Source organism: Vombatus ursinus, unplaced genomic scaffold (assembly GCF_900497805.2).
Source record: "Vombatus ursinus unplaced genomic scaffold, bare-nosed wombat genome assembly UNPS02014811.1, whole genome shotgun sequence".
In the NCBI taxonomy this organism is placed as follows: Eukaryota; Metazoa; Chordata; class Mammalia; order Diprotodontia; family Vombatidae; genus Vombatus; species Vombatus ursinus.
This window is the reverse complement of record NW_020954589.1, coordinates 20,603,851-20,630,058: the sequence shown is the minus strand read 5'-3', so window position 1 is coordinate 20,630,058 and position 26,208 is coordinate 20,603,851. Positions and strand designations below refer to the sequence as shown.

At 44.4% G+C, this 26,208-nt stretch overlaps 1 protein-coding gene across 5 annotated transcripts in view; it reads right to left on the bottom strand.

Moving 5' to 3' along the window:
• The window catches only part of LOC114053424 (forkhead box protein P4), a 99,165-nt gene that overhangs the window by 45,846 nt on the left and 27,111 nt on the right, over positions 1-26,208 (bottom strand). For all 5 annotated transcript variants that reach the window (XM_027876460.1, XM_027876463.1, XM_027876462.1 and 2 more), the window contains exon 3: positions 475-564. In XM_027876460.1, the coding sequence (XP_027732261.1) occupies positions 475-564 (90 nt within the window). The remainder of the gene's footprint in view (positions 1-474; positions 565-26,208) is intronic.

Below are 26,208 nucleotides of genomic sequence, written 5' to 3'. Positions count from 1 at the left end.
AGAGAGAGAGAGAGAGAGAGAGAGAGAGAGAGAGAGAGAGAGAGAGAAATCATTAGGGACAGAGGCAGAGACTCAGGCATGGAGACAAGGCAACTGAACACTAAGAGTCAGAGGATCCAGAGAGATAGACAGAAACACACGTGTTGTAAGAGACAGCGGCACAGAGAGGCAGAAACAGACAAAGAGATGGGCAGTCTAGAAATGGAACCAGTTCAGACAGTTAAGTGGGGACGAACACCTTTGCCAGTGACCACTGTGGGAAGCTGTCCTGGTGGGGGTCAGTCGTGGCAAGGGGGGCAGGGAACTGGGACTAAACGTTGCCCCAGCTGTAGTCTTCTGTTTATGGTATTCAAGTTTCCCCTTCCCTCCCGTCCAAGCTGTTCTCCCAAGGGCTGTTCCCCCCCAGTTTACCTTGAACCTTCTTGACCAATGGCTCCCCCCCACACCAACCCACACCTGACCTGACCTCCTTACCTGTACTGCCGATTGCTTGTTGTCATTGTTCCCAGGAGAGCTCAGGCCTGAGGCTTGTTGTAGCAGGAACTGCCGGGCTACTTGGAGAGCCTGGAACACAGAAGGCCTGGGTCAGTGGAAGGGGCTCATTGGTGGTGGTGGGGGGCATCAGGTAAATATACAGTGAGAGGGGTGGTTCCAGGATCTGTGGGGAGGATAAATGGTAGGTCAGAGGTCAATAGGTCGGTCAGAGGGTCATTGAAATAGGACCACAGGGGCAAATATAAGGTCAGGGAGCTAGAGGGCAAATGAAAGAGGTCAGATAAAAGGTCAATATGAGGTTTGACGTACTTTATAAGATGTAGGATTTAGGGTGAGTTCAAGGATTGGAGAGAGAATCAAGAGTAACAGGATGGAATATGGAACCATTAGAGGATATGATAGGTCAAGACAGACTCAAAGAGTTTAATGAAGAGAGGTCGCAGGGAAAAACCTGGGGTCGGTAGTCAAAAGTAGAGCCCAGCCGTCAATATAGGGCCAATGTGAAGTCAAAAATCACGTTAGAGGGTATTATGAGAGTTGAGTGTGGATTTGGGGGATCAGGAAGCAGGGAAGTGTTTTCATGAAGAGCACAGGGGTGAGTGTGGAATTTTAAGACCAGAATGAGTTCAATTTGGGATCTAGAGCAGTCTAGCTCTTTAGAAGTCAGAATTCAGTCTAAAGGGTCTTTGTGTAATGGGACAGAGTTTATAGGATTAAGGAAATTAAGAGTGAGGTCTTAAGAGATCTTCAATAAGGTCAGAGGGCCAGTGTGTGGTCAAAGAAGATAGTGTGATTTATATGGGACCTTTCGGATCAGTGTGGACTCAGAGGAAACAATAAGGCATGGGGTGGGGGGTTGGTGTCATTGTGGGCAACCCTATTCAGGGCTAGTTACTATGGGGTCAGTGAATGATATGAGCAGGTGGATGAGGCTCTGGGAGAACTGGGATGAGATCAGATGGATCTTTGTAGTGACTAAGGGTAGCAATGTAGGCTCTGGTGGGTCAGGATGAAGCTGAGATATCAGTAAGAGATTGGAGATTGGGGAAGAAACAGGGGCAGGTCCAGGGATGTCAATGATTGATCAGAAATGTCTAGGAAATAAATCTAACCATGACTTGATCTCAACTCCCAGCTCTGGGTTGGTGGCCCAATATTGGGAAGTTTAAGCACCATACTCCTTAATTCAATTCAGCAAGTATTAATGAATGGCTCTTTTGAACATGGAAAGCATAGTGCCAGGGCCAGACTCTGGACATACAAAGACAGCACCAAAAAAGCCAATCTTTCCTCTCAATCAGCTTATAATTTTAGCTCAGAAGGATAAGATAGCTCCACAAGGACATCTCACAGTCTAAAAAGAATCAGTCAACAAGCATTCAATAAAGCACTCATTACTGTACTTAGAGGTACTATGCCAAGCAACTGGGAATACAAAGAAAGGTAAAAACATGGTCCCTGCCCTCAAGGAGCTCCCCGTCTAAATGAGGAGATAACAGACAAACCACCATGTATATCCAAGATTTACACTGTCTAAAGGAGAGATGATCTCAAAGGGAAGGCACTAGCAGTGTCAGGGACCACTGTGATTATGTCTATACTTGTAAATACTCTTTCCCCCTTAAAAAAAAAAGTCTAAGTAATAAGGGAGGATATGGAATGAACAGAGCTTTCCGAATCTAAATCTACAAAAATAAGGTGGTGTGGCTCAGTGGAAAGAGCACTGACTCCGGACCCAGGGCCCTGGGTTCAAATCCCACCTCTGATCCTTATTATGTGTGTGATTTTGGGCAAGTCACTTAACCTCCCTAGGTCTCAGTTTGCTATCTGCCAAGTGAGGGAAGTGGCCTCTGAGGGTCAGCCCTACATCTACGATTCTACCTTCTGCGCCTCATTTTCTGTATCTCCCTATTCATACCATATGTACCTTTCAGATAAAATATGTTCCCCAACTTATACACCCCTGGTATAATTTAGAATTCAAATCCAGCCTCAGACACTTACTAGCTATGTGACCCTGGACAAGTCACTTAGCCCTGTTTGCTTTAGTTTCCTCATCTGTAAAATGAGCTAGAGAAGGAGCCTTGGAGTTGAAATGAACTTCACAGATCCTCCAACCCAGTAATGGTGCAATAATAGCTCATTCAACGTTATTAGGGGTAGGTTTTTTGGGGGGTTGTTGTTGTTGTTGTTGGGATGACCAAGCCAGCCTGGCTTTTGATCCTGTGTGATTTCATTACCAAGGTTTCCGCTTTTGGTAAGGGGAATTTCCAATGTGGAAACCCCCTCTACTAATGTATTTCAGCAACTCATTTATTATTTAAAGAGTTGCTTGGGGGTAACTCCCCCTCCCCCAATAGGATAAGTGACTTCCCCAGGGTCCCACATACATATGTGTCAGAGGGGAAACAAGAGCCCAGATCTTCCTGACGCTCGAGACACTAGGCCACACTGCCTGTCATCACAGTCATCCTTGGCTTTGGCCAAAGTTGTCACCACACAGTTACAGTGGGTACCTCCCTCTTCCTCCCAGACCTAAGGAAGTTGGTGTGTAAATATAAACAGATTGATCCAAGCTGACCCCACCCTAAGCAAAGCTGGAGGCATTCCAGCTTCCTCTATCACCCCACCTCAAAATTCACATTCACAGAGTTTGTGATCAGCAGACCATAGGGTCAAATGATTTAGAGTGTAGCTGGGACTTCACCAATCAACTAGTCTAATCTCCTCATTTTATAGATGAAGACATTGAAATTCAAAATGGAAAAATGACTTAACCAAGGCCACACAGACAATGTGGCATCCTAGTTGGATTTCAGCCCAGATCCTTGGACCCCAAATCAAATGCAATACACCAGCCATTGTCCTAAAGGCCTAATTGATGGCCCTCCTCACCTCTATTAAGTCATTTGCTTAATAGGGGTGGGGAAGGGGAAGAGAAGTCTTAGGATAGGAGTGTAAGAGAGATATCCCATTCAAAAGACAAAGTGTCCTCCCAGCCCCCAATTCAAATGTCCAACCCCAAGTTTAGCATGGTAGACAGTATCACTGACCCTCCCAAGTGGCAGTATTCCCTGCCCTGCACCCATCCTGGGGGAATGGGGGGAAGACCAGACTTGGGTCTCAAGGCCAGAACAAATTCCTACTTTTGTTGCCTTTCCTCATTCTTTCTTCGTTCTATCTAGGGAGTCTTCTTCCCACCGCACCCCACACTCCCTGAGTTCCTGAGCTCACTGGACTTGGAAGCAGGAGATCCAGAGAAGAATCCTAGCTTTACTCATTTTGACCAGTATAACCCTGAGGAAGTCATTTTCTCCTCTCTGGGCCTCAGTTTCTTCATCTATAAAATGAGGGAGCTAGATTGGATCAGAGGTTCTTAACCTGGGATCCAGATTTAGATAGGGAAAAAAATTGAACTTTATTTCAATGTAATAGGTTTCCTTTGTATCCTGTGGATTTCATTTGATGCATTTAAAAATGTTATTCTGAGAAGTCTGTAAGTTTTCTTTCATCAAACTGACAAAGGAGTCCATGATACAAAGAAAGGTAAAGAACCCTTTGAGGAGAGAGAATCTCTAAGGTGACTTCCATTTGTCTAAGGACCTAGTGCCTAGTACAGTGCTTTGCAGAACTAGGGCTTCATAAATGTTGAGCTGAATTGAATTCTACCTCTAAACCTTTGATCTATCTTTTCCATGGAGTTTCCCAGAGTCTAGAGGTAGGGTGCAATGGGTACATTTCTTAAATACAAGATTTCCTTCCCATCCATCCCACCCAACCAAGTCAGAAGATTCTGAGAAGAGGTGGCAAGGTCAGGAGGAGCCAGTTAGGGACAAGGGGATGTTGATGGAAGAGCCTAAAGGAAGGGAAACAGCTTGCAGCTCCAATCAGGGTGAAGATAGTGAGGGGGCCATCTTTTTCCACTCATCATTTCCAGGTTTGACATTAATTGGACAAAGAGCTCCTTGTTTGCCTGTGAGGATCGAAAGGGGCTTGGAATACAGAGGCCAGAAGGAAGCCAAGAGGTGGAGAAGCAGTCCAAGGGGATGTGGCCAGCAGAAGACATGAGGATAAGGTTTGGGGGAAGGGGAGAGGAGCCTGAGAGACGAGGGCTGCCTGGAGTGGGGAGTGGGGTTCGAGGAGGAGGAGACTTGGTTCCCAGAATTCCAGGGAAGTTGGGGAGACAAGAAAGGGAGGGGCACACTTCCATGGAGAAATTGGGACTGGAAGTGGCCGAACTATCCTTCTTGGTCTCTTGGGGCAGAGGGGAGCTGGGGGAGTTTGATTCACTCCCCACTGACTCTCTCACTTTGTTGTCCTCTGGAGCATGAAATTACAAGATTTACAGGAAAAAATGACATGGCCTTACAATCTCACATGGGGACCTCCCTGTGACAGCCCTCTATTCCCCCTCCCCCTATTTTCAACCCTTGGACCTCCAGCACCACTCTGTTCATCCCAGGTTTCTGCTCCTCTCCCTGACTCTCTTTACAGACTCAGGAGAATGGATGGAGCTAAGAATGATCCCTCATCAGGCCAGGCCCAGCTCTGTTCCTCCCTTGACTTCCTTTCCATTCTTTCCACCTGTTCTTATTTCCTCTGGATACCCTAGATACAAGGGACACTGGGGTTTGAGCATCTTAGAAGCGACATGATAGTCACCTTGGAACACAAAATGTCACCATTTACCCCCAAAAGGGCTGGACAAAGGACAAATAGGATCAATAATCTTAGAGAAGGGGGAGTAAATGACCTGGCTATTTTCCTATTTCAAAACATGGGAACATCAGAAACAAACTGCCTGAACTACTGATTCTGTGCTCTCTACTACCATCACTACATACATAAGTCCTCTCTTCCCTTTCTCCTCCTAAAATCAGATTTAAATGGTGACTGTTACTCCCCAGAATCTTTGACTTGTGAGCCCGCTGGCCTAGACTGGCCTAAATTCAGGGAGCAGTTCAATTTAATGGCCAGCAATCACTAAATCTTGGCTCCATTTCTTATTATCTGTATGACCTTAGGCATGACATTTAACCTTTGTTGAATCCTTGGCTAAGTCATTTATTTCACCTCTCTGTGACTCAGTGACTCATCTCTAAAATGAGGGGGTTGGATCCTATGATCTCTAAGGTCCCTTCTAGCTATAAATTGTATGATCCAACAAAGTCACATGAAATCACTGAATAGCATTTCATTATTTACATGGCATTTGGCATAATGGATAGAGTACTAGAGACATCGGTTCTAATCCTAGCTCTACCACTAATTTGTGGTTCAATCTTAAGTAGATCATTTCACTTGTAAGTGACTCCATTTTCCCACCTTTAAAACTAGAAGGTTGGTACTCTAGACAACAATTTGGAAGTCACTTGAGAAAAGTTGCTAAACTGCTCATACCCATACTGAGTCAATACCCCCTATCGATCCTCAACAGGGCATGTACCTACAAGTAGGTCAAGGAAGAAAAAAAAGGAACTGGCCTGTATTTACAAAAATATTCATATAAACATATTTATGGCAGCAAAAAACTGGAAAGAAAGCAGGTATCCAACAATAAGGAAACAGCTGAACAAACAGAGATATAGATACAGATATAGACATGGATACCTCTATATCTGCGTGCGTATGTGTAACCATTTGATTGTGGGCTAAGAACCAACAAACAGGAAGAATTTAGGGACACAAAGGTTGAGAGCTGGGAGGGACCTTGAAGGTCATCAAGTCTGTCCTCTCATTTTACAAATTAGGAGACTGAGGCATGGAGTTATTAAATGACTTGTCCTAGGTCACACAACTAGTATCTGAGGCAGAATTTGAATCAAGTTCTTCCTGACTCCAAGTTCAGTGGCCTAGAGACTATGCCACGCATTTGGAGCCTAAGATGTGATACAGTGAGAAGGAAGTAGAAACAAGTGAACAACAATATTACAGAATTATTAAAATATAAAAGATTTCAGAATTTAGAATCAATTTTTGTTCTAATTATGAAATATACTTCTATCATCTCAGAATCAAGAGGTCAAGAATCAAAGGAGACAATATTTCTAAAGAGCTTAGCACGTGGCCTGGTATACAGTAGGTGCTTAATAAATACTTCTTTTTCCTTCTTGGTAGGAGTGATAGACTACAGGTATGGAAAGTCAAATAGACTGGTAGGTGCTGTCTCAGAAGGCCTCCTCTCTCAGGCTTCTGCCCTATCCTCTTTCCTTCCCCCAATCCAGTCCCTTATCCTCATGTCTTTGGCTGGCCACCTCCTCTTGGACTGCCTTGGCTTAGTTAGCCTTTTTTTGTTGTTGTTACAAGGCTGGGCTCTGTGACAGGAGTGAGCTGGTTGTTGGGAAGTCACAGGGGTGTAGAAAATAAAAAGCATTAATAAAACATTTCAAAAATTAAAATGAGGGGGTAGACTAGATGGTATCTGAAGGCTCTTTCAGTTCTAACATTGTTTGATTTGCATATGAAGAAGTGCAATCACATGTATACATATATGCTTTCTTCTAGCCCTCTGGATAAAATCATTGAGTCATCTTTTAAAGGAGAAGAAAAAAACCAGGAGTGCTTGTCCCTGCTAGGCCCAACCTATCTCTCTCCCTAGTTAATCCTAACTAGGTTGTAAATTCTTTGAGGCCAGGGACTGCATTTGTTTTTTTTTTTTAATCTGTCCACAGATACAACTGTGCTTTGGGCACACAGCTGATACTCAATACACAGTTGTCAAATTGAATTTTGTTTAGGTTGAATACAGGGGGCAAGCATAGACAGATGTATAACTTATGCAAATGATTTACATGTTGGTGAGGTCTTGAGTATGAGCTGTCAATCCCTCTTCTCTACTACATACATTTCTTCTGTCAACCTTTTCATGTGTGTGCCATTAAGACAGGGCAGGCGTTAGGAGAAGGAAAGCAGGGACAAATGCCTTGGAATGGAATGAAGAATCTCTGGAGGGAGGTCATCTGGGATCCACCTTCCTTGGTAGCCAGGGAAATCCCTTGCAAAGCTGGCTGAATCTCAGTCCCTGAATAGGTGAAGGCTAGATTACTGACCTCTGGAAGGGAGTTATCTGGGAAAATACTGAGATAGGGCCTGGCAGACAGGGTAGAGACAAACACCTACATGATTTAGGTTGAGAAATCTTACTTTTCTACCCTCCCATTTCCAGAGATAAAAAAAATTAACAGTACAGTAAAAATGGGGGGACTGAGACCTTCTTTAGGGGCCTACACATCTGAAAGAAAAGAATAATTCTTCCCCAAAGTTATCTCTGGACCACTGTCCCCAGGTCTCATGGTCCTCCACTGACCCTGAGAAACAAAGAGCCACACCCTCAACAGAGTTCTACCTTCCCTGCTATCTTTCCCCCATCCCCACTGCTTCCTTACCAAGGCTGTCATGTGTGCCTCTGAGGCAGGGGCTGGATTCTCTAAGAGATATGCCACTGACCCTCAAAGGGACTTTCCTTTGGCCTTCCCTTCCCCCCACAACTGAATTTGCCCTGAGTACCAGAATTCATAATTATGACTGAAAATCAACACCCCCAAGTCTTAGGATGATAGAATTTAATTATAGATCATACATAATCCAATCCTCTCGTTTTATAAATTAAGAAACTGAGGCCCAGAGTGGGTAAATGATTCGTACAGGGTAACATGTTGTAAGAAGTCTGAACTTAAACCTCTAACTATAAATCTGGAGGGCTTTTTCCCCCTGTGATATTCATGTGTGTGTGTGTGAGTGAGCAAGCTCTAGAGCACACTTCCCTGGAAAGGACTTGGTCATTTCTGTAGTGCCAAGCAGAAGGTTTTGCTCTTTTTTATTGAGAACCAATCTCCCTCTGCTTCTCAACTCCCCCTTCAAAAAGCCCAGAAACCCAGTCCCCACTAATGAAACTCAACTCCTCCTCTTTCCCTCCACCCTGTTCAGGAGTCATTAGCAAGGATCTCCACAATTAGGAACAAATGGTTTATAACGGATGGCATCAGGCCTGAGGGAAAGTGGGAGGGGAAGCATGGCTTGGGATGTATGTGATGATGACAGAGGGCTCCTGAGACCTTTCCTGACAAAAAAAATTTTAAAACCACAAACCAAGCAAGAAATAGGTCTCACCCCCTCTCTCCTCCAATTCTTCTCTAACAATAATAACAAGGATTGACATTTATATAACGTTTTAAGGTTTTCAAAGCACTTTACCCATATTTACTAAGCCAAGAAGTTGATGGGTCCAGGAATGATTCCAAATCGGGTTAGGCCATGCTACTCTGACTCTCCTTCCCTTTCTTTCACTGGGTCTGACTTCCTCCACGTGCCCTACATACAAGAGAATCTAGAATTGTGCCCCAGAATATGAGGATCTTAGGACTATCACCTTGAACCCCTGAAATGTTACTTTTAGTGTCACATTGGTGGGTAGAGAAAGGACGGGTAATCCTACAGATTGGGGAACTGATCCTTAAAACAGCTCTATGAGGCAGGTGCTATTAGTGTCACCCTTTTATAGATGAAGAAAATGAGGCTCAGAAAGGTTGAGTCATTTGCCCAAGGTCATACCACAAGTAAATGGTGACATCAGGATTTGAACCCAGGTCTTCCTGATTCCATGCCCAGTACTCTGCCTTATAACCTGTCAGCACACTTTGAAGAAAGGGGTCACGAAGTTCACCCCAAATCTCCAATTCTTCCCCTACGTCAAAACAGGACAGCTCTGTAAACTTACAGAAATTAAAGAATTTCAGAGCTCAGAAGAAACTTCAGTCAGTGATCATTTCATCACACCCATACTTGAACAGGAAACTTCTCTCTAAGCTTTACTTTCTTTTTTCCCCTGCACCATCACTGGCCCATTTCCACACTCCTACACTCAGAATTACAAGACAATTGATCTAGATCTGGGAGGGGTCTAAGTCCATCCAGCTCAATCCCCTTGTTTTACAGATAAGAAAATTGAGGTCCAGGTGGGAGAAGCTACAACCCCAAGGTTACCCAGGTAGTTAAGCATCAGAGGTGAGATTTGAACCCAGGCCCTCCAACTCCAGATTCAAGGCTGTTTCCACTGTACCACACACACTACTGCCTGTGGGGCAATGGCAAACTCAGCTCCTCTTCTGTCTCAGTTTCCTTCTCATCTCACAAGGTTGTTGTGGGGATCCAATAATGCATGTCAAGAAAGTATTTTGTAGTCCTTAAACTGATACCTGAAAATCAGTTACTTTATCTTTATTATTTCAGCCTCCCAGGACAGATAATGGAAAGGCTCAGGATATAAAAACAATGAACTTCAACTTCACAAATCCCCAAACTGGGATTTCCAGGAGGAAAAATATAGCCCCCATGCCTTGCATATATAGCAGGCACTCAAGAAATAGGTGTTGATTTGATTTCTGCAGATAGTCAATAAACATTTATTAAGCACCTACTATGTACTAAGCACTGTACTAAGCACTGCATGAAGACTATGGAAGATTTTGTTGTTTTCTTTTTTGGGGGGGTGATTTTTTTTTTTTAATGACAGAGAAGAAAGTGAAAACTCTTACTTTTGAATTATCTGGTTAAACAAAATCAAGATTGGGTTCTCTTCCATTCCCCCCCTCTCCATATTACTCCAGCAATTGATTTCAGGGGTGGGGAACCTTTGGCCTCAAGGCCACATGTGGCCTTCTAGGTCTTTGGGTATGGCCTTTTGACTGAGTCCAAGTTTTATAGAACAGATCCTTTTATTAAAGGGATTTGTTTTGTGAAGTTTGGATTCAGTCAAGGGGCCAAACTTGAGGACCTAGAGGGCCACATGTGGCCTGGAGGCCAAAGGTTCTCCACTCCTGAATTAGTTGAATTTAGAAGGGAAGAGGCCCTAGGGGAGGCATCCTCAGATAATGGATGGTAGCCCCACCCTGCTCTGGGCTCCCAGGCTGAAGATGGCATTTTGACAACCCTCACACCTTCCTCTTCTGTCTACGCATGCACTAGAAAGCTGTTCTTCTGCTACAGGAACTTCAATTCTATTCAATTCAATCCAATTTGACAAATATTTATCACACCTACCATGTGCTAGGCGCCACAGGCAGGGTGTGGTGGCCTTGGAATAACCCAGATTCATGTCTCCGTTCTAACTTCATACCTGTATGTCCTCAGCTATGTCATTTCCTTCCTAAAGGTTTTAGCTTCCTTGTTTATAAAATGAAGGAGTTCCTTTTTGTTGTAATTGTTATTTGAGTTCAGAATTAAAAAAAAAAACCACTACTAAGGGGTTCGGCTGGATAATCTTTAAGTTTCCAGCCTTGATGTTTTATGAAGCTGTGGCCTTGTTTTCAAGCAATTTGCAACTTAATATAGAGGGAAAGATGTTTGTCAATAACTGTAATGGAAGAGAGAGTTTAGTCTATATAAAGGACAGGTCATCCTGACAGAGAAGTGGTAGACTTTAGGTGGGAAACATAATATATGTTGTTAGATGTGCCCAATGTGTTGGTCTATTTTTGTTTAAAATAAAGTTTGTTTTTTTTTAAAACATAATTTTTGTTTTAAATTTTAAAAATTTGTTTTAAAAATAATCAAGTAAGATTTTAAAACAATTAATTTGTTTTTAAAATAACCTGTCTTTTTGTTTTAAATTTGTTTTAAAAATTTGTTTTAAAAATAATCAAGTAAGATTTTAAAACAATTAATTTGTTTTTAAAATAACCTGTCTTTCCGTGATTGCAATGGAAGTTTCTTTATGTGGAAGTGAGAAAGTACTGGGAAATAACAAAGCCTCAATAAAACATGGGGTTTTTTGAATTTAAAAAAACAACAACAAAGGACATATAAATATATACATATATAATAAAATATATATATATTTTATATTTATATAAAGAGGTCCAGTTAAAATGCTATAAGAAATATGACCTAGAAAATTCCAAGAAAAGAATCACCATGGAATAGCAGATAGAGAGGAGGCCTCTGAATCAGAAGACCTGGGTTCAAGTATTACCTCTGACATGTACTATGACCCTGGGAAAGTCACTTAACCTTTGAATGTCCCAGGCAGGTCTCTAAAACTATAAATTCCTGAAAAGATACAGATTGATAGAGGATATTTCTGCCCCAGAGCCTACTACATAGATAAAATCACAGGTTTGGTTCAAAAAGAGAAAAAGAAAAAAAATCCAGGTCCCCTTATCCTTTCATCACCCCTACCACAAAAACTCCTTAATCCCCTTTCCCTGGGAGGTCTTCAAGTGGAGCCTGAGTGAGACTATGGAGGGGATTGGTCTAGATGGCAAGTGTGGTCTCTTCCAATTCTGAGATTCTACGGCAATATGGCTCTGTAGTTGTTCTGTGAATCTAATTCTTGTCTCTCGGCTAATGTGGAAGCCCAGCCATTAGGGTGGAACGTGGCAGATGCCTAACAAAACAGCTTGAAGTAAACAGCACAAGGAACCCCTTCTCTTTCACCCTGGGGGTCACCTGTCAATACAAGAAGGTCATCCACAAGCGTGTGGTGAAGAGTACCTGACCTTGGGAGGGAGGAGGGGCAGAGGTCACTGGGCCCCAAACTACTGGAGAGAGCCTGACCTGGAAGAGATCCAAATTTTAAATCAGGCTTTGTCCTCCAGTAAAGGAGAGTGAGACAGAGAAAGAAAAAGAGAGAGAGAGAGACATAAAAATGATATTAAACAGTGAAGGGGGGATGAAGGGAAGGAGCTGGGGGGTGGACCATAAAATCCCGTAAGTGATTCTACACCTTTTTCCCCTAGAAAAAAAGCTTTTTGGAAAAGGCTGTAAATTATTTTTACACCAACCTCGTAAAAATGACATCGGCACATTCCCAAATTAGAACTATTAAGATAAAAACCAGAAACACACACACACACACACACACACATTCCACAGAATACTGTGGTACACATACTCCTATATAGGGAGATAGACACATATATGAGTGTACACACAAACAGATGAAACACATAAGCATACATATCCCTAGCTATTTTGGAATGAATTTTCCCCAGAAACAGAAGAGGCTTGGAGAAGGTGGTGTGGGGGGTGGGGGTGATTCTAGTTTGGGGAAAATCCCTTGTCCAATTCTCTGGCTCTGGATCAGCTCCAAATCTGTGATCCTATGATCTCTGAATTAATAAATGACCTACTTGGCAATCAAAATGTAAAAAAGAGAAAATTCAATCTTCTGAAAGCCCCTTTCAGACCTGCCTCTTCCTTCTTCAGTTCCCTCTCCCTTCCCACCAATAGGCCAACAGAGCCTAGGTTTCTTTTCTCCCAAAAATATATCTTACCTCGGCTACAGTGTTTTCTCATTTTCCCCTACGTCTAAAGACCAGAGAGAATAATGGAAAGGGCCCTTACTAGCTCTGTGTCTGCTGTCTTCCTGAGGAGGGAATGTGGGTGGGCTTTCTGAGACACTTCCAAGGACTGGGGTGGGAGACCTGGTGAGTCTGGGCTGCACTGAGAGAAAGAAATGAAGCCTTGAGAAATCAGACTTATTTTTGGAAGAATCCAAGAAGTCCAACTATCCCCTTGGGAGCTAGGTTCCCAGGAGAGAAACCATTCGCTTCATTTTGTCTCAGTTCACTCTCCCCGCTTTGTCTCTGGAGGCTCCCTGGAATCCCCCTTCAGCCCCACCAGCTTCTCTGCCCACCAGGTAGACCAGGAGTGAAGAAACAGCATTACAGAGGATGGCCTAACAGCTCATATGGAGCAAAGATGCTGCCTACATCTGAGCTGTCTCCAGAGATGACAGGATCCCTGAGGGGATAGAGGGAAAAGCCAATTCTCTTCTGATCCCTGTTCCCCAGAACACCTGATGGGGGTTTGTCAGGGAAGGGGCGCCCACTGAGGAAGAGGAGACCCTTCACTAACCAAAGTCCTGTACCCTAATCTAAGGGCAGCCTCTAACAACATGGTTGACTCTGGGGTCACTGGAACATGGTATAAGGCAAAGAGGACTGACTTTACAGTAAGAGATTGTTTGTTCCTATCTCGCTCCTGGTACTCCCTGGGTGAACCTATACCAGTCACTTTACCTCTATAGACCTGTTTCCTCATCTGTAAAATAAAAGGATTGAACGAGATGGACTCCAAGGTCCCTTCCGGCTCCAAATCTATTATGGCCTATGATCTTCTTGAAAGAGTTGGGTGGGCTGGTCAGAGAAATCTGGTAAATTACAAGTAGATCCTCAACTCCTCCAAATAAGAGTTCTACTCCTTTTTTCCTTTGGGACCTCTGTCGTATTTTGTCTCATCATGAAGGTATGGGGTTGGAAGTAAGTTCAAGGTGGAAAGGGAGGGGTAAAAGGTGAGACTGATATTTCCAAAACGGAGCAAAAGACAGGTCAGAGTTTTTTCCAGGCAGATATTCTAGATAGATCTCTCCTTATTTGTCATGAAATCAAAACCCCCAGTACTCTCTCTTCTTCTTATCCCCTCGCCTCTCTCTCCACAACGCAGCTGCTTCCAGTTGGAAATGTTCCCTTTCTGTTGATCAAACAAGATAATATTTGTAAAAAGTGCTTGGCACATAGTAGGCTCTATATAAATGCATATTCCCTCCTCCCCCCCACTTTCCCTTGTTGAGAACTATAGTACCAAAAGAGGCAACTGCCTAGGTAAGTAACCAGCATAGGGTGAGAAGAGGGAAGAAGGGAAAGTTGGCATCCACCCTAATAGACAAACACATACCAGTCTCTCATCCCTTTCTTCCTTCTCACATTCCCTTCAACCTTCAGCACTAAGTTTCTTCACTTGCTACCACCAACATTATCCTATGGCCACACCACCCATGCCTAGAAACAAAGAGAAAGACCATGGCAAAGAGAGGGGTGTGGGCAGCCCCTCAATGTGGGAAACTTAAGCTGGATTACAAGGGTTCCATTTGTCTTCAACGTCTCCAGGAACTCTGCTCTTCAAACCTCCTTCCCACTTTTACCCCCAGGCACCTCCCAGGTTTTCTTGTGGGGGTGGAGAGAAGTTGAAATTCAGGGAGGAAAGGGGGTAATGGACAGAGTAGCTTAGGCCCTCCAAGGCTCCTCTGCCCCATGGAATCAAGGGAGACCTCTCCAGCCCTTCAAAGCATGCTTCAGTTGTCCAAGGCTGTGGGGTGTAAGATAAAGACAGAGGAAGTGACCCTGGGGGACACAGGCATGGAAAGTCAGGGCAGAGATGAGGAAAGGGATGCTATGTTAGCACTTTGTTCAGACCACCTCAGACTAATGCTGGAACAAGAGTGAAAACTCACTAAGGAGAGAGCTTTCGGGTCAGCCTCTACTACTGAGGCTTCTGTCAACTTAATGCAGCAAATACTGATTAGGCACCTTCTGTGTCCACGTGGACTAAGTGCTGGGAAGCTCCCAGTTCCCCGATAGCTTACAGGGGGCTAGGATCCAATCACTGATGACTCCATTGCATGATACTAAATGGCCTCTTAGGTTTCTTCCTACTCTTAAGATCCTGACTCTGTCAGAGGGACAAGACTAAGCTTTATATGAGGTCAGAGGGCAGATGCTTCCCCACTAAGGAAAGGAATCATCCCAGATTCAGGGCTACCAGGGACCTCCTCATTTTACAGATGAAGAAACCAAGGCCTCAGAGAGGGAAGGTTTGCAGAGACTCCAGAGGCCACCAAAGCCAAACCACCCCTCCTCCCTCCATTTTACAGGTGAGGAAACTGAGACCCGGGGAGGCTAAGTGACTCGATCAAAGAAGGCTTGGGGAAAGCTTGGAGGTCAACAAGAGCACTCCACCCCTCCTTCTGAGAAATGAGGAAACTGGGGCCCTGAGAGGATAAGTGACTTGCTCAAGGAAGGCTTGGGGAGACCTTAGAAACCATTAAGCCTGACCCTTCTCCCCATTTTACAGAGGAGGAAACTGAGACCCAGAGAGGGTAGCTTGATCAGGAAAGGTTTCAGGGAGGAGGCTTTAAAGGACGGGCAGGAATTGGAGAGAGGCAAACCAGAAAGGGCATGAAGTCCAACATCCTCCCTCCCCTCCTCGCCGCCCCCCCCCCCCCCCCCCCCCCCCCCTCCTTTTTCTTCCCCCCCCCCCCCCCCCCCCTCCCCTTCCTCCCCCCCCCCCCCCCCAGTTCCAAGGCAGGGAGAGTTAAAAGCTCATTAATGTGCAGGGACCCCCGGCCCCTTTGAATCTCGTCACAGGATGTGAACGGGCAGGAGCTGGCCCCTGTTGCCACAGCAACTTCGGTGGGAGTTCCCAGACGCTAGGCAACCCTCCCATGACCCTCCCTGACCTTTCACCCCGAGTGACCCTGGGGACAATGGGAGTGCACGCTAGAGGGGCCCAGGACGCTTTTCAGCCGGGCCGCCAGCCGGCTCAGCCCGCCCCCCTCCCCCTGGGCAGGCTCCACCCCCTCCCCAGGCTCCTTCACTGCCCAGCCCCCTTCAAGCCCAGCATCCTCCCCCTCCCCGCATCTCCTGGGGGTTGTGGGGATGCTGGGCCCCTCCCCCTTGCCAAGCCTCCCAGAGCTGGCCCAGGCTGCTTTGCCCCTCACCCCTCGCCCTATCAGGACTCTGGGGAGTCCTTAAGCGCCCAGGTGTAGGCTAAGATATGGCCCCTGCCTCCATGGAGCATACAGTCTGCTACAACGCACAGACAGAATTATCAAAATACACAATAAGACATGGGAAAGGGTGTTAAGAGAGGAGGAGCAGAACAAAGGCTGAGACATCAGAGAGAGAAGGACGTTACTAAAATGGGGTGATCAGGATAGGCTTCTTGGAGAATGAGGCATTTGGCTTGGGGGGGGCAAGGGACTCACCTGTAGCCCTCCCACCCCAAGCCAAAGTTTTCTCTTTGGTACAGTGACAAGATTGGACTACACAATTTCTACCGAATGGTATAGTAGATAGAGGGTTAGTGTTGGCATTGACAAGGCATGAATTTGAATTCTGCCTCAGACACTGTTACCTTGGGCAAGTCACTTATCTTTCTTCAGCCTCAGTTTCTTTTTGGGGGGGGGGCTAGGCAATGGGGTTAAGTGACTTGCCCAGGGTCACACAGCTAGTAAGTGTTATGTGTCTGAGACAGGATTTGAACTCAGGTCCTCCTGAATCCAGGGCCAATGCTGTATCCACTGCGCCACCTTCCTGCCCCAGCCTCAGTTTCTTAATCTGAAAAATGGGGCTCATAATAGCCCCAACCTCACAGAGTAGTGGTGAGGGTCAAATGAAATAATAGATGTAAATCAAATGAGATGATATATGTAAAGCACTGTGCAAACCTTAAAAAAAACCTATATACTTTTTAGCCATTATTAGTCTATAACTCAAGAGCCCTGCCACCAAAAAAACTGAGTCCTTCTCAGGATATTCTAGGGCACTCAGAACCCCGTAAAGAAGTGGGGGCGGGTTGCCTTGGAGAACTAAAGTGGCTCTCCCTACCAAGGTCATCTTCAGTGGGTAAAGAGTCTAAGACAAATCCCTGGTGGGATCCCCTGCTCTCCTCAGAATGCATAGCAGTACAGCAAACATGTTACTACAGGTACAATTGGGGTAAGGTAAACAGCCAGAGCTGCCTAGGGGGAAAGGGTTGAGGCAGAACCAGAACTAGTAGTTGGGTAGAAGGCCATGAAGGGCATAAAATGCAAGGACAGAGGATGAGTGAGGAGAGGAAGCTGTTTTGAATGTTTTTTTAATATAAAAGCATAATTTTTAAGGCCAGAATATCCCACCTTTGATGGTACTGGGGTCTTTATGTTGTAAAATATAGATCTACAGTGTGAAATGTAGATCGACAGTGGACAGTAGGAGAGAAGGGTATGTGTGTGCTCACACCCTTATACTATCTTCAAGCTTTGACCCCAGGCTTGAAAAATGGCTTGTCCCAGTTCTGATAGATTGTGTTGAATGGCTGATCCTTTTTTTTAAAAGCATTTTAAATACTTCACAAACTACTTCTTCTTTGCCTTCCTGCCTTCCTTTCCCTCCTTTCTTTCTTTCAATCAGGGTAAGTGACTTGCCCAGGGTCACACAGCTAGTAAATGTCTAAGGCCAGATTTGAACTTAGGTCCTCCTGACTGCACCACCTCGCTGCACTCATTCTTACTTTTCCATGCAGATTATATGCACACAAACCCATGTCCCTCATGCCTGGAATTTTTTCCCTCTTCACCTCTGCCTCTTCATATTGGTAGTTTCTTTAAGTCTCCATTTTAAGGGCTACTTTTTTTTTTTTTTTTTTGGTGAGGCAATTAGGGTTAAGTGACTTGCCCAGAGTCACACAGGTAGTATTATGTGTCTGAGTCTGGATTTGAACTCAGGCCCTCTTGATTCCAGGGTCAGTGCTCTATCCACTACACCACCTAGCTGCCCCAAAGGGGCCATCTTTTTCCAGAAGCTTTTCCTTCAGTTGTTAGTACCCATCTCCCCAATCCCCGTTACTTTATAAAATTTAATTTGCATATACTCTCTATTTCCTATTCTGTGAACAGGTTGTATCCCCCAGTAGAATATAAACTCCCTGGAGACAAGGACTCTCTGGCTTTTGTATGTGTATCCCCAAAGCCTAGACCAGGGCATAGTACATGGTAATGGATTAATAAAGAATTGTGGATTGATTGATTGATTGAGCACATGTTATCCCAGCTGTCTGCTCTCCTAAGTCCTTTCCAGAGACAACAACTGGAACTATGGCTCTGTCTGCCCCTTTGAGCCTGTTAGTCTCATTAACACTTGCTTAATGAGGGAAAAGGGACATTTTCATTGAGAGGATGGGACTGGAAGAGGTGGAAAAAATACTGACACTCTCCTCTCCCCCTTTACTGGGGCCAAAAGGCAGCATGGAGGGGAAGGGGAGGCTTATCAGCTGTTCCCAGAGATGGAGGGAGAAGGAGGCTGTGGAAAGAGGTGGTTAGATGGAGCAGCCCAGGCCTCTTCCTTGCAGCCCCAGGCTTTTCCCTTCCAGGTGCTGATCTGGCCTTTTCAGGCTTCTCCCCCTCCACTGCCTCACTCTATGTGAACACGTTTGCCAACTGCTTGGAAACAGGGGCTCCCATCATGTTCCCAGGTGAAGTAGGCTCCCTCTCCAGCATTGTTTGTTTCCGCCTAAACTATTCACCAGACTAATTTCTGACTCTCACTGTTTATCTCTTTCCTTCTGTCAACTCATTGCTACTGCAGGTCCTCCCTCTTTCCCCACCCCTCCCCATCCCACCCCCACCATACAGGCTTTAGACCTCTCCTGTTGCAGTCACTCTCCTGAGCTCCGTTTCTACATTTCCAGCTGCCTACTGGATCTCCCCACTAGGAAGGATGTCCCTCTGGCCCCTACAAACTTCATGTTTCCAAGCTGGCCACAGCCTCTTCCCCCAGTAAATCTGTTCCCTTTCACTGCTTAGTTTCTGTTTAGAATACCACCCTCTTCCCAGCCTCCCAGGCTAGATGCTTCAGCATCCTTTCTGACTCTTCCCCTTCTTTCATCCCCTAGGTCCAAAGAGTTAACAAGTCTGGTCAAATTCTACCTCCATTGTATCTCTTGTATCTGTCCCCTCCTCTCTGCTTACACCTCATGCCATTCAGGACTTCATCAGCTCTTGTCTGGATTATTGTAATAGCCTCTTAACTAGTTTTCCTGACTCCAATCTCTTCTCTTCCTCATCCAATCCATTCTTTGACTTAGGCTGTCAAAGTAATCTTCCTAAGGCCTCCTGTACCTGCCTGGTTAGGTCATACCTCTAACCCAAAAACCTTTACTGGATGTCTATTAGCTTGTAATATAAAGACAGGTTTCTTAGTCTGGCATTTAAGGCTCTTCATAGTCAGTTAATCAATAGGCATTTATTAAGCTCCTACTATGTGCCAGGTAGTGTGCCAAGTATTGGAGTTACGAAGACAAAAATGGGGCAGCTAGGTGGCGCAGTGGATAGAGCTCTGGCCTTGGAGTCAGGAGGACCTGAGTTCAAATCCAGACTCAGACACATGACACTTACTACTGTGTGACTTTGGGCAAGTACTTAACCCTGATTGCCTCACCAAAAAAACCCAAAAAACTAAAGACAAAAATGAAACAGGCCTTGTCTCAGGGAACTCACATTCTAAAGGGGAGAGAATATGCACATAAATAAGAATATGAAAATACATTAAAAATAGCTACAAGGTAGTACCTTGGGGAAGGGGAGAGGACCTGGGTTCCTTGGAGGAAAGGCTTCATGTTGCAGGTGTCAATTAAACAGAATTTTAAAAGAAAGGATTCTAGAAGGCAGAGGTGAGGAGTGGTATATTCTAGGCCCGGGGAGCAGTGCCAAAGTGAGGGGACAGGGTCCCATGGGAAGAACAGCATCAAAGCCAGTTTGGCTGTATGTAGTATCATAGTGTGCAGAAAGGGAAGTGTAGTTGAAAAGGTAGGTTGGGGTCAGGTTGTGAAGGGCTTTAAAAGCTAAACAGAGGAACTTATAGCTGATCCTAGAGTTCCCGGAATTTATTGAGTAGGGGGAGTGTCATGGTCAGATCTGTGCTTTAGAAAAATCACTTTGGCAGCTGAGTGGAGGATGGATCAGAGAGGGGAAAGTTTTGATGGAGGGAGCTCAATTAGGAGGCCATTGTAATAGTCCAGGGGAGACCTGATGAGGGCTGAAATCAGAAGGGTGGTTGTGTGAATAGAGAACAGGGGACAGAGGCAAGAGATGCTGTGCAAGTAGAAAGAACAAAATTTGGCAACCAACTGTATGTGTGGGCCAAGGGAGGGTAAGGAGTTAAAAGGTAATACCAAGGTTGGAAACTTGGTGACTGGTGGGATGGTGCTCTCAAGAGAAACTGGGAAGTACAGAATGAGAGGGTGGAGAGTAGGTGAGGTTTTGGGGGGGAAGAGATCATGAGTTCTGTTTTGGACACCCTACATTGCAGTGAGGCAGGATGGCTGGCCAATTTCAGATCTGGTCCTGTACTCTCCTCTGATCTCTCTTTCCTTCCTGCCCTCTTAAAATCGGTATCTCCCTTTTTAAATTTTCCTAGAGCTCTTAATCTGGATCCTTCTTTTGCCCTTATCATAATTATTTATGATAAATTTATTTGAGTATATGTTGAGATCACTTCATCAGATTATAAATTTCCTGAAGGCAGGGATTATGTACTTTTCATCTCTCCATAGTACCTTGACATAAGCAAATCTTTGTTGACTTGCAATGATTACCCAGAGCACCAAACTTTCCAATAAGAAATTGGAATAAGAGAGAAAGAAGGAGAAGAACAGAAAGACTTGAGAGGTAGTAAGGTATTGTGAAATCAAGCACAGAGGGGCAGGAGCATGGAAAGAGGGGGCAATCACACCTGTCGGGTTGGCAAAAAATTATTTTAAAAAGCAATTGAAATATGTTGAAGGAGTTCACACTAATACACTGTTGATGGAGCTATGAGTTGGTCCAACCACTTTGAAAAAATAATTTGGTATTATGGGAGAAAAATCACTAATCTGTTCATGTTCTTTGACCCACTGATCTGACTACTGGGCATATATGCCTAAAAGATGAATGACAAAAAGAAAGGTTCCATATAATATATGATATCCTTAGCAGTGCCCTTTGTGATATTAAAAAGAAACCTGCAAACAAAACGGGTGATTATCTGTTTGAAGAATTTTGAAAAAAATTACGATATACAAATGTTTTAGAAAATCATTGCTCTATTTAAAAAAAAGCTATAAATAAAGAGTAATTCAGAGAATTCAGGAATTGAAAATAGAACCCAGAGAACAATATACACAATGACTACAATAATGTAAACAAAAACAGTCCTAAAAGGTAACTGAACCCGATTAATTGCAATGAAAGATCTTGATTTCTGGAAACAGAGGATTAAGCACATATTTTGCCTCTCAGTAGAGAGGTAGGAAACTATGGAGGTGGAATACTGCATATGCTGTCAGATGAGGCTACTCTGTCCATTGTTTTTGCTCAACCATTTTTCTTTGTTACAAGGAAGGGCTCAATGTATGTGTACTCATGCATGTGTATTTGGGAAGAAGTATATAAAAAATTATTATGATGTAAGAAAATGAATCAATAAAAAACAAGGGAAAAGATATAGACTAGAGGAAGGTCTGGTGAGTGTGAGAGCCATACTCACCCTTAACTCAGTTAATAAATTCTTAATTAAGAGTCTGTTCCAGAAGGTCATTTCCTCATTTGGGGGGGGGGGGGTAGTGTTGGTGGAATGGGAGCTAAACTTCCTTGCTTCTTTCCTTCCACAAACATTTAATGAACACCTACTAAGTGTATTACACTGCACTTTCCTCCTTTTTCCTAATGGAGATGCAGACTCAGAGATGCAGTTCAAAGAGTATTGAATTATGAGTCTGGAGACTGTCTGGATCTTAGTCTTAGCTTTGACACTAATTAGCAATAGGCCTATGGGTAAGCATCTTAACATCTCCAGGCCTCAGTTTCTTCATCTATAAAATGGAAATAATAATGCCTATCTGAAAGGATTAAATGAGATCATGTATGTGAAAGCTTCAGCTCTATAGAAACATAATGTATTTATTTATTTAAGGAAAGGGCTAATACAGAGGCCTCCAAGGACTTCCTCATAGATGCCGGAGCATGGGAAGGGGTAGTGGAGGAGGGATAAAGGAGTGGGAGAAGGAAAAAGGAGGCCTGTCCCTGGGGCAGCTACCAGGGTTTCTTTCCCACACTCCCCTCTGCTTGGCTAATTCCCATGGCAATGAACTAAAGGGGTTATATGGGTCCCAGAGAGTTCAGGACCTGAGGCTCCCCAAGTAGCCCTAATATAAAGCAGTGAGGGAAGGAGTGATGGAATCTATATTCCAACCTTCTCCTCCCCTCCCCACCCCCATTCCACTCCCTCCCCACCCCCCCCCCCACACACTGGGCTGTGGTTAGCTGGGGCCCCACCCTGTGCATCACATTTGGGAAACAGAAGGATTGCCTAGGGCATTGGGCCATTTAAAAATCCAAAGAAAAACAAAAACAGGAATAAACAGAACACATAAACATGGGCTGTGTATACATAGCTGTCTTGAAGTGGAAAACTGAAAACTTCACTAGAAAATGAGGCACCATGTGGTGTAGAGGTAGGAATACTAGGTCTGAGTCAAAAGAATTGGGTTCAAGTTTTAACCCTACTACAAGCCTTTTCTCCTGTCTGAACCTCAGTTTCCCAGGTGGTTAAGTGAAGGCTTTGGACTCTATGCTCTCTAAAGTCCCTTTGAGCTCTAAACCTTACAACACAGTTGGCAACTCTTGTCCTTCCAGTCATGTCCCTCTCTTGGTGACCCCATTTGGGATTTTCTTGGCAAAGATACTGGAGCCATTTCCTTCTCATATTTTTTACCCTAAAAGACAATTTTACATATAACATCTCATTCACACCCCCCCACAATAACTTCATGTGGTAGGTTGTCTGATTATCACCATTTTACAAACCAGGAAACTGAGGCTCAGAGATGGAAAGACATCCACCTAGGTTGACATGGCTAAGAGATGGCAGGAATGTTACCTGAATCCAGTTCATCTGAATGGGCAGCCACCAGGGCTCTTTCCACCATCCTAGACTGCCTCTTTAAATATGGCTAGCCCAAGTAATTCAGGCCCTCCTACAATTGTGGGGGATTTTGAGAAGACAGACTTAAATTATCTACATAATTGTGTCCACACTTTACTTTATCGGTGCTCCTCAAAGCAAGAGGTATTTCTTCAAATACTAAATAAATGTTTTAAAATAAGGCTTTGCCCTAGGTGATAATTTCCCTTTACATTCAATATTCCTGGCACTGTTCACACTCTTTGGAGGGAAGGGGAGAGGGAGCATGGTGCAGTAACCCTTGCCAGAAAGGATATATAGCCATGTAAAAAATGGGTATGGATGGGGGACTTTTTTTGGAGTAGGAGTGCTTTGTTTTTTGTTTTGTTTTGATATAAAGTTTGTCTATCTAGGGGTGGGGTAGGGAACATTTGCACTTTCATTACAGGGAAAACCAGTTTGAGTTTCTGCTTCTTGCTCCCCAGGAGAAAGGAGGCTCTGATGCCAGGGTTCCCACAGTGCTTCTTGGAGCCCTTCTCTTACTGGGATTTTTGAACATTGCTAGGGACACTTCGAGACACTAACAGACACTATACCCCCTTAGAATGGCAAAGGGGGGCTTGGAAACATCTCTTGTTCTGTTCCAAGCAGTAGGGAAAAGGAAATTATTTTTTCAGTCCTCAAACCATTCCGGCATCAAATGGTACTAGGAAAGGTGACAATTTCTTTCAGAGAAGTTATATGTTCATCTGACATCCACTCCAGTGGTACAAGATGACCTTAGGCCGGTTACTTCACCATTCTGTGCCTCAGTTTCCTTCTCCGTAAAATGGGGGAAGTAGGAGAGGCTAGCCTAGAATCTAGATGCTTGAAGAAGCCTTGGTTATCTACTGACACCCCCCCCCCCACGTTCTTTGTTACAACTTTGTATGTTCTGAGAGCCCTTTATGTTCTGTGCTCTAATATTCCATGTTCTAAGGTCTTCCTGCCCAGGTAATCCCACATATTCTGTGTTTAATATTCTGTATTCTAAGATGGTTACTACCCGTTTCTCAAAAGAAACTCGAGATGTACAAATTTAGAGAATCTACTTCAAATGTTCCCATGGGCTATTCGTGCCCGACCTGTGGTAGAAAGAACATTCGAAGCTCATATTGGTCTGATCAGCCAGTCGGACTCACTGTAACTTGACTCTAGCACAGTGATGTCATTTTGGTCTTCTTTGAGAACGAAGGCCAACAACCAACCAACTACCTGTATGACCATGGACAAGTCACTCTCCTCCACGTGCTTCAGTTTCCTCATCTGCAAAATGAAACAAACTAGACAACCTACAAGGTTCTTTCCAGCTCAAAGCCTATGATCTGATGACGTTAAGATTCCATCCAGCTGATACTTCATGCTCTATGTTCTGATATTTGATAATCTAAAATAGGAGGCATCATGGTACAATAGTAAGGGCTCTTAGAATCAGAGGTCTTGGGCTCAAATCCCACTTCTGATGTTTACTGAATGTATGACATTGGGTAAGTCACAGAACCACAGTTTCCTCATCTGTAAAATGAGGGGGTTGGATTAGATGGCCTGTAATGTCCTTTCAGTTCTATGAAGATGTCTTCCTGGCTCTGACTTTCTGTGTCTAATACTTGATGGTCCAAGGTCCATTCCAGGTCAGAACAATGGTCTGAGAGTCAGGAGATGTGGTTCCTTTGCTTATTCTTGTAACTAAAATTAGTTGAGTGACTTTAGGCAATTTACTCTCTCTTTCTTGGCCTTAGTTGTCTTATCTGTAAATTGAGAGGGTGGTAGTGGATTAAATCACGTTTAAAATCTCTTGCAATTCAAAGTTAAGGGTTCTAGGAGCCTAATTTTCTCTTAGGGTCCTTCAGAATCAATGCAATGTGATCCAGAGTGAGTAGGACTGGTGTCTTGGGTTGGGGGGGTTGGGGGGGTGACAGTGGAGTGAATGGGGAGGGGACAAGCTGAGGCCTCAGCTGAGGCCTTGAAAGGCAGGGGTGTGCCTCCCTTTTCACATCTTTGTATTTCACATTCACCTGGAAGCCATCAGGGCTAACAGGGGCAGCTTCAGATGGGAGAAGCAAAAACAAATAAATGAAGGAGAATCCCAGGCTGAGGGCTGGCCCAGCCAGTTTTCCCCAAACAAGAAAAGCATGATTCTCCCTCTTTTCCCTAACCCATGAGACCTGGGGCCCCTGCCTTGTCATTATACATACAACTGAGCTCACTGGGCAGTGTCAGTGGCTCTTAACTGTCTTGTAGACTCAGCTCTGACCTTAAATATTTACAGGAAATAGAGTGTGTGTGTGTGTGTGTGTGTATGGGGGGGGCAGCCATAATTGGAAGGGGGAATAGAATATGAAAATAGGGGTGGTATTCAAACAAAGAGGAGCCCCAGAGGATCCCCATGAATTTGATCTATCAAAAATGAGGTACTCAAGAAGTATTGTGGCACAGAGGACAGAGAGTTGACTTTAGAATTAGAAAGCCCTGATTTCAGGTCCATGTCCTATAGGAAGTCTTTCCCAGACCCTCTTAATTCTCGTTGCCTTCAGTCAGTTGCTTATTTCCTATTTATCTTGTATATAACTTGTTTGTACATAGCTCTTTGAGTGTTGTCTCCCCCATTAGACTGTAAGCTCCTTGAAGGCAGGGACTGTCTTTTGCCTTTCTTTTTATATCCCTAGTGTTTAGCACAGTGGCCCATAGTAGGTGCTTACTGACTGACTTACTGACACATACTGACTGGACAAGTCACTTAACCCCTGAATTTTCTAGAAAAGTCTCTGAGACAATAAGCTGTAGGACAGGTGTCCATCTTTATTGGTAGAGAGAATTTCCTCGATTGAAGAGTTCCTCAGATTGATGAAATGGAAGATCTAGACATCATTTCTGCCCCACCCTCACATGAGGGGAATACACTGGATCTCTAAAGTCACTTAACTCTAAATCCTTTATCTTCCCTTACCCTACCTCAAACCTGCAACCTAGAACTGCAACTGGAGGCTTCTTCCAGGCTACAAGGACCACACCATCTGTGGATTCCTGGGCCTCCTGGAACCCTGAGGGGACAAAAGAGGTGAGGTACTGGCCAGAGAGATTTAGGATTATAGCTCATGTGATCGCAGATTTAGGGCTGGAAGGTACCTTAGGTGCCAAAACATTCTTGGCTCCCCCCCCCCCCCCCCCCCCCCCCCCCCCCCCCCCCCCCCCCCCC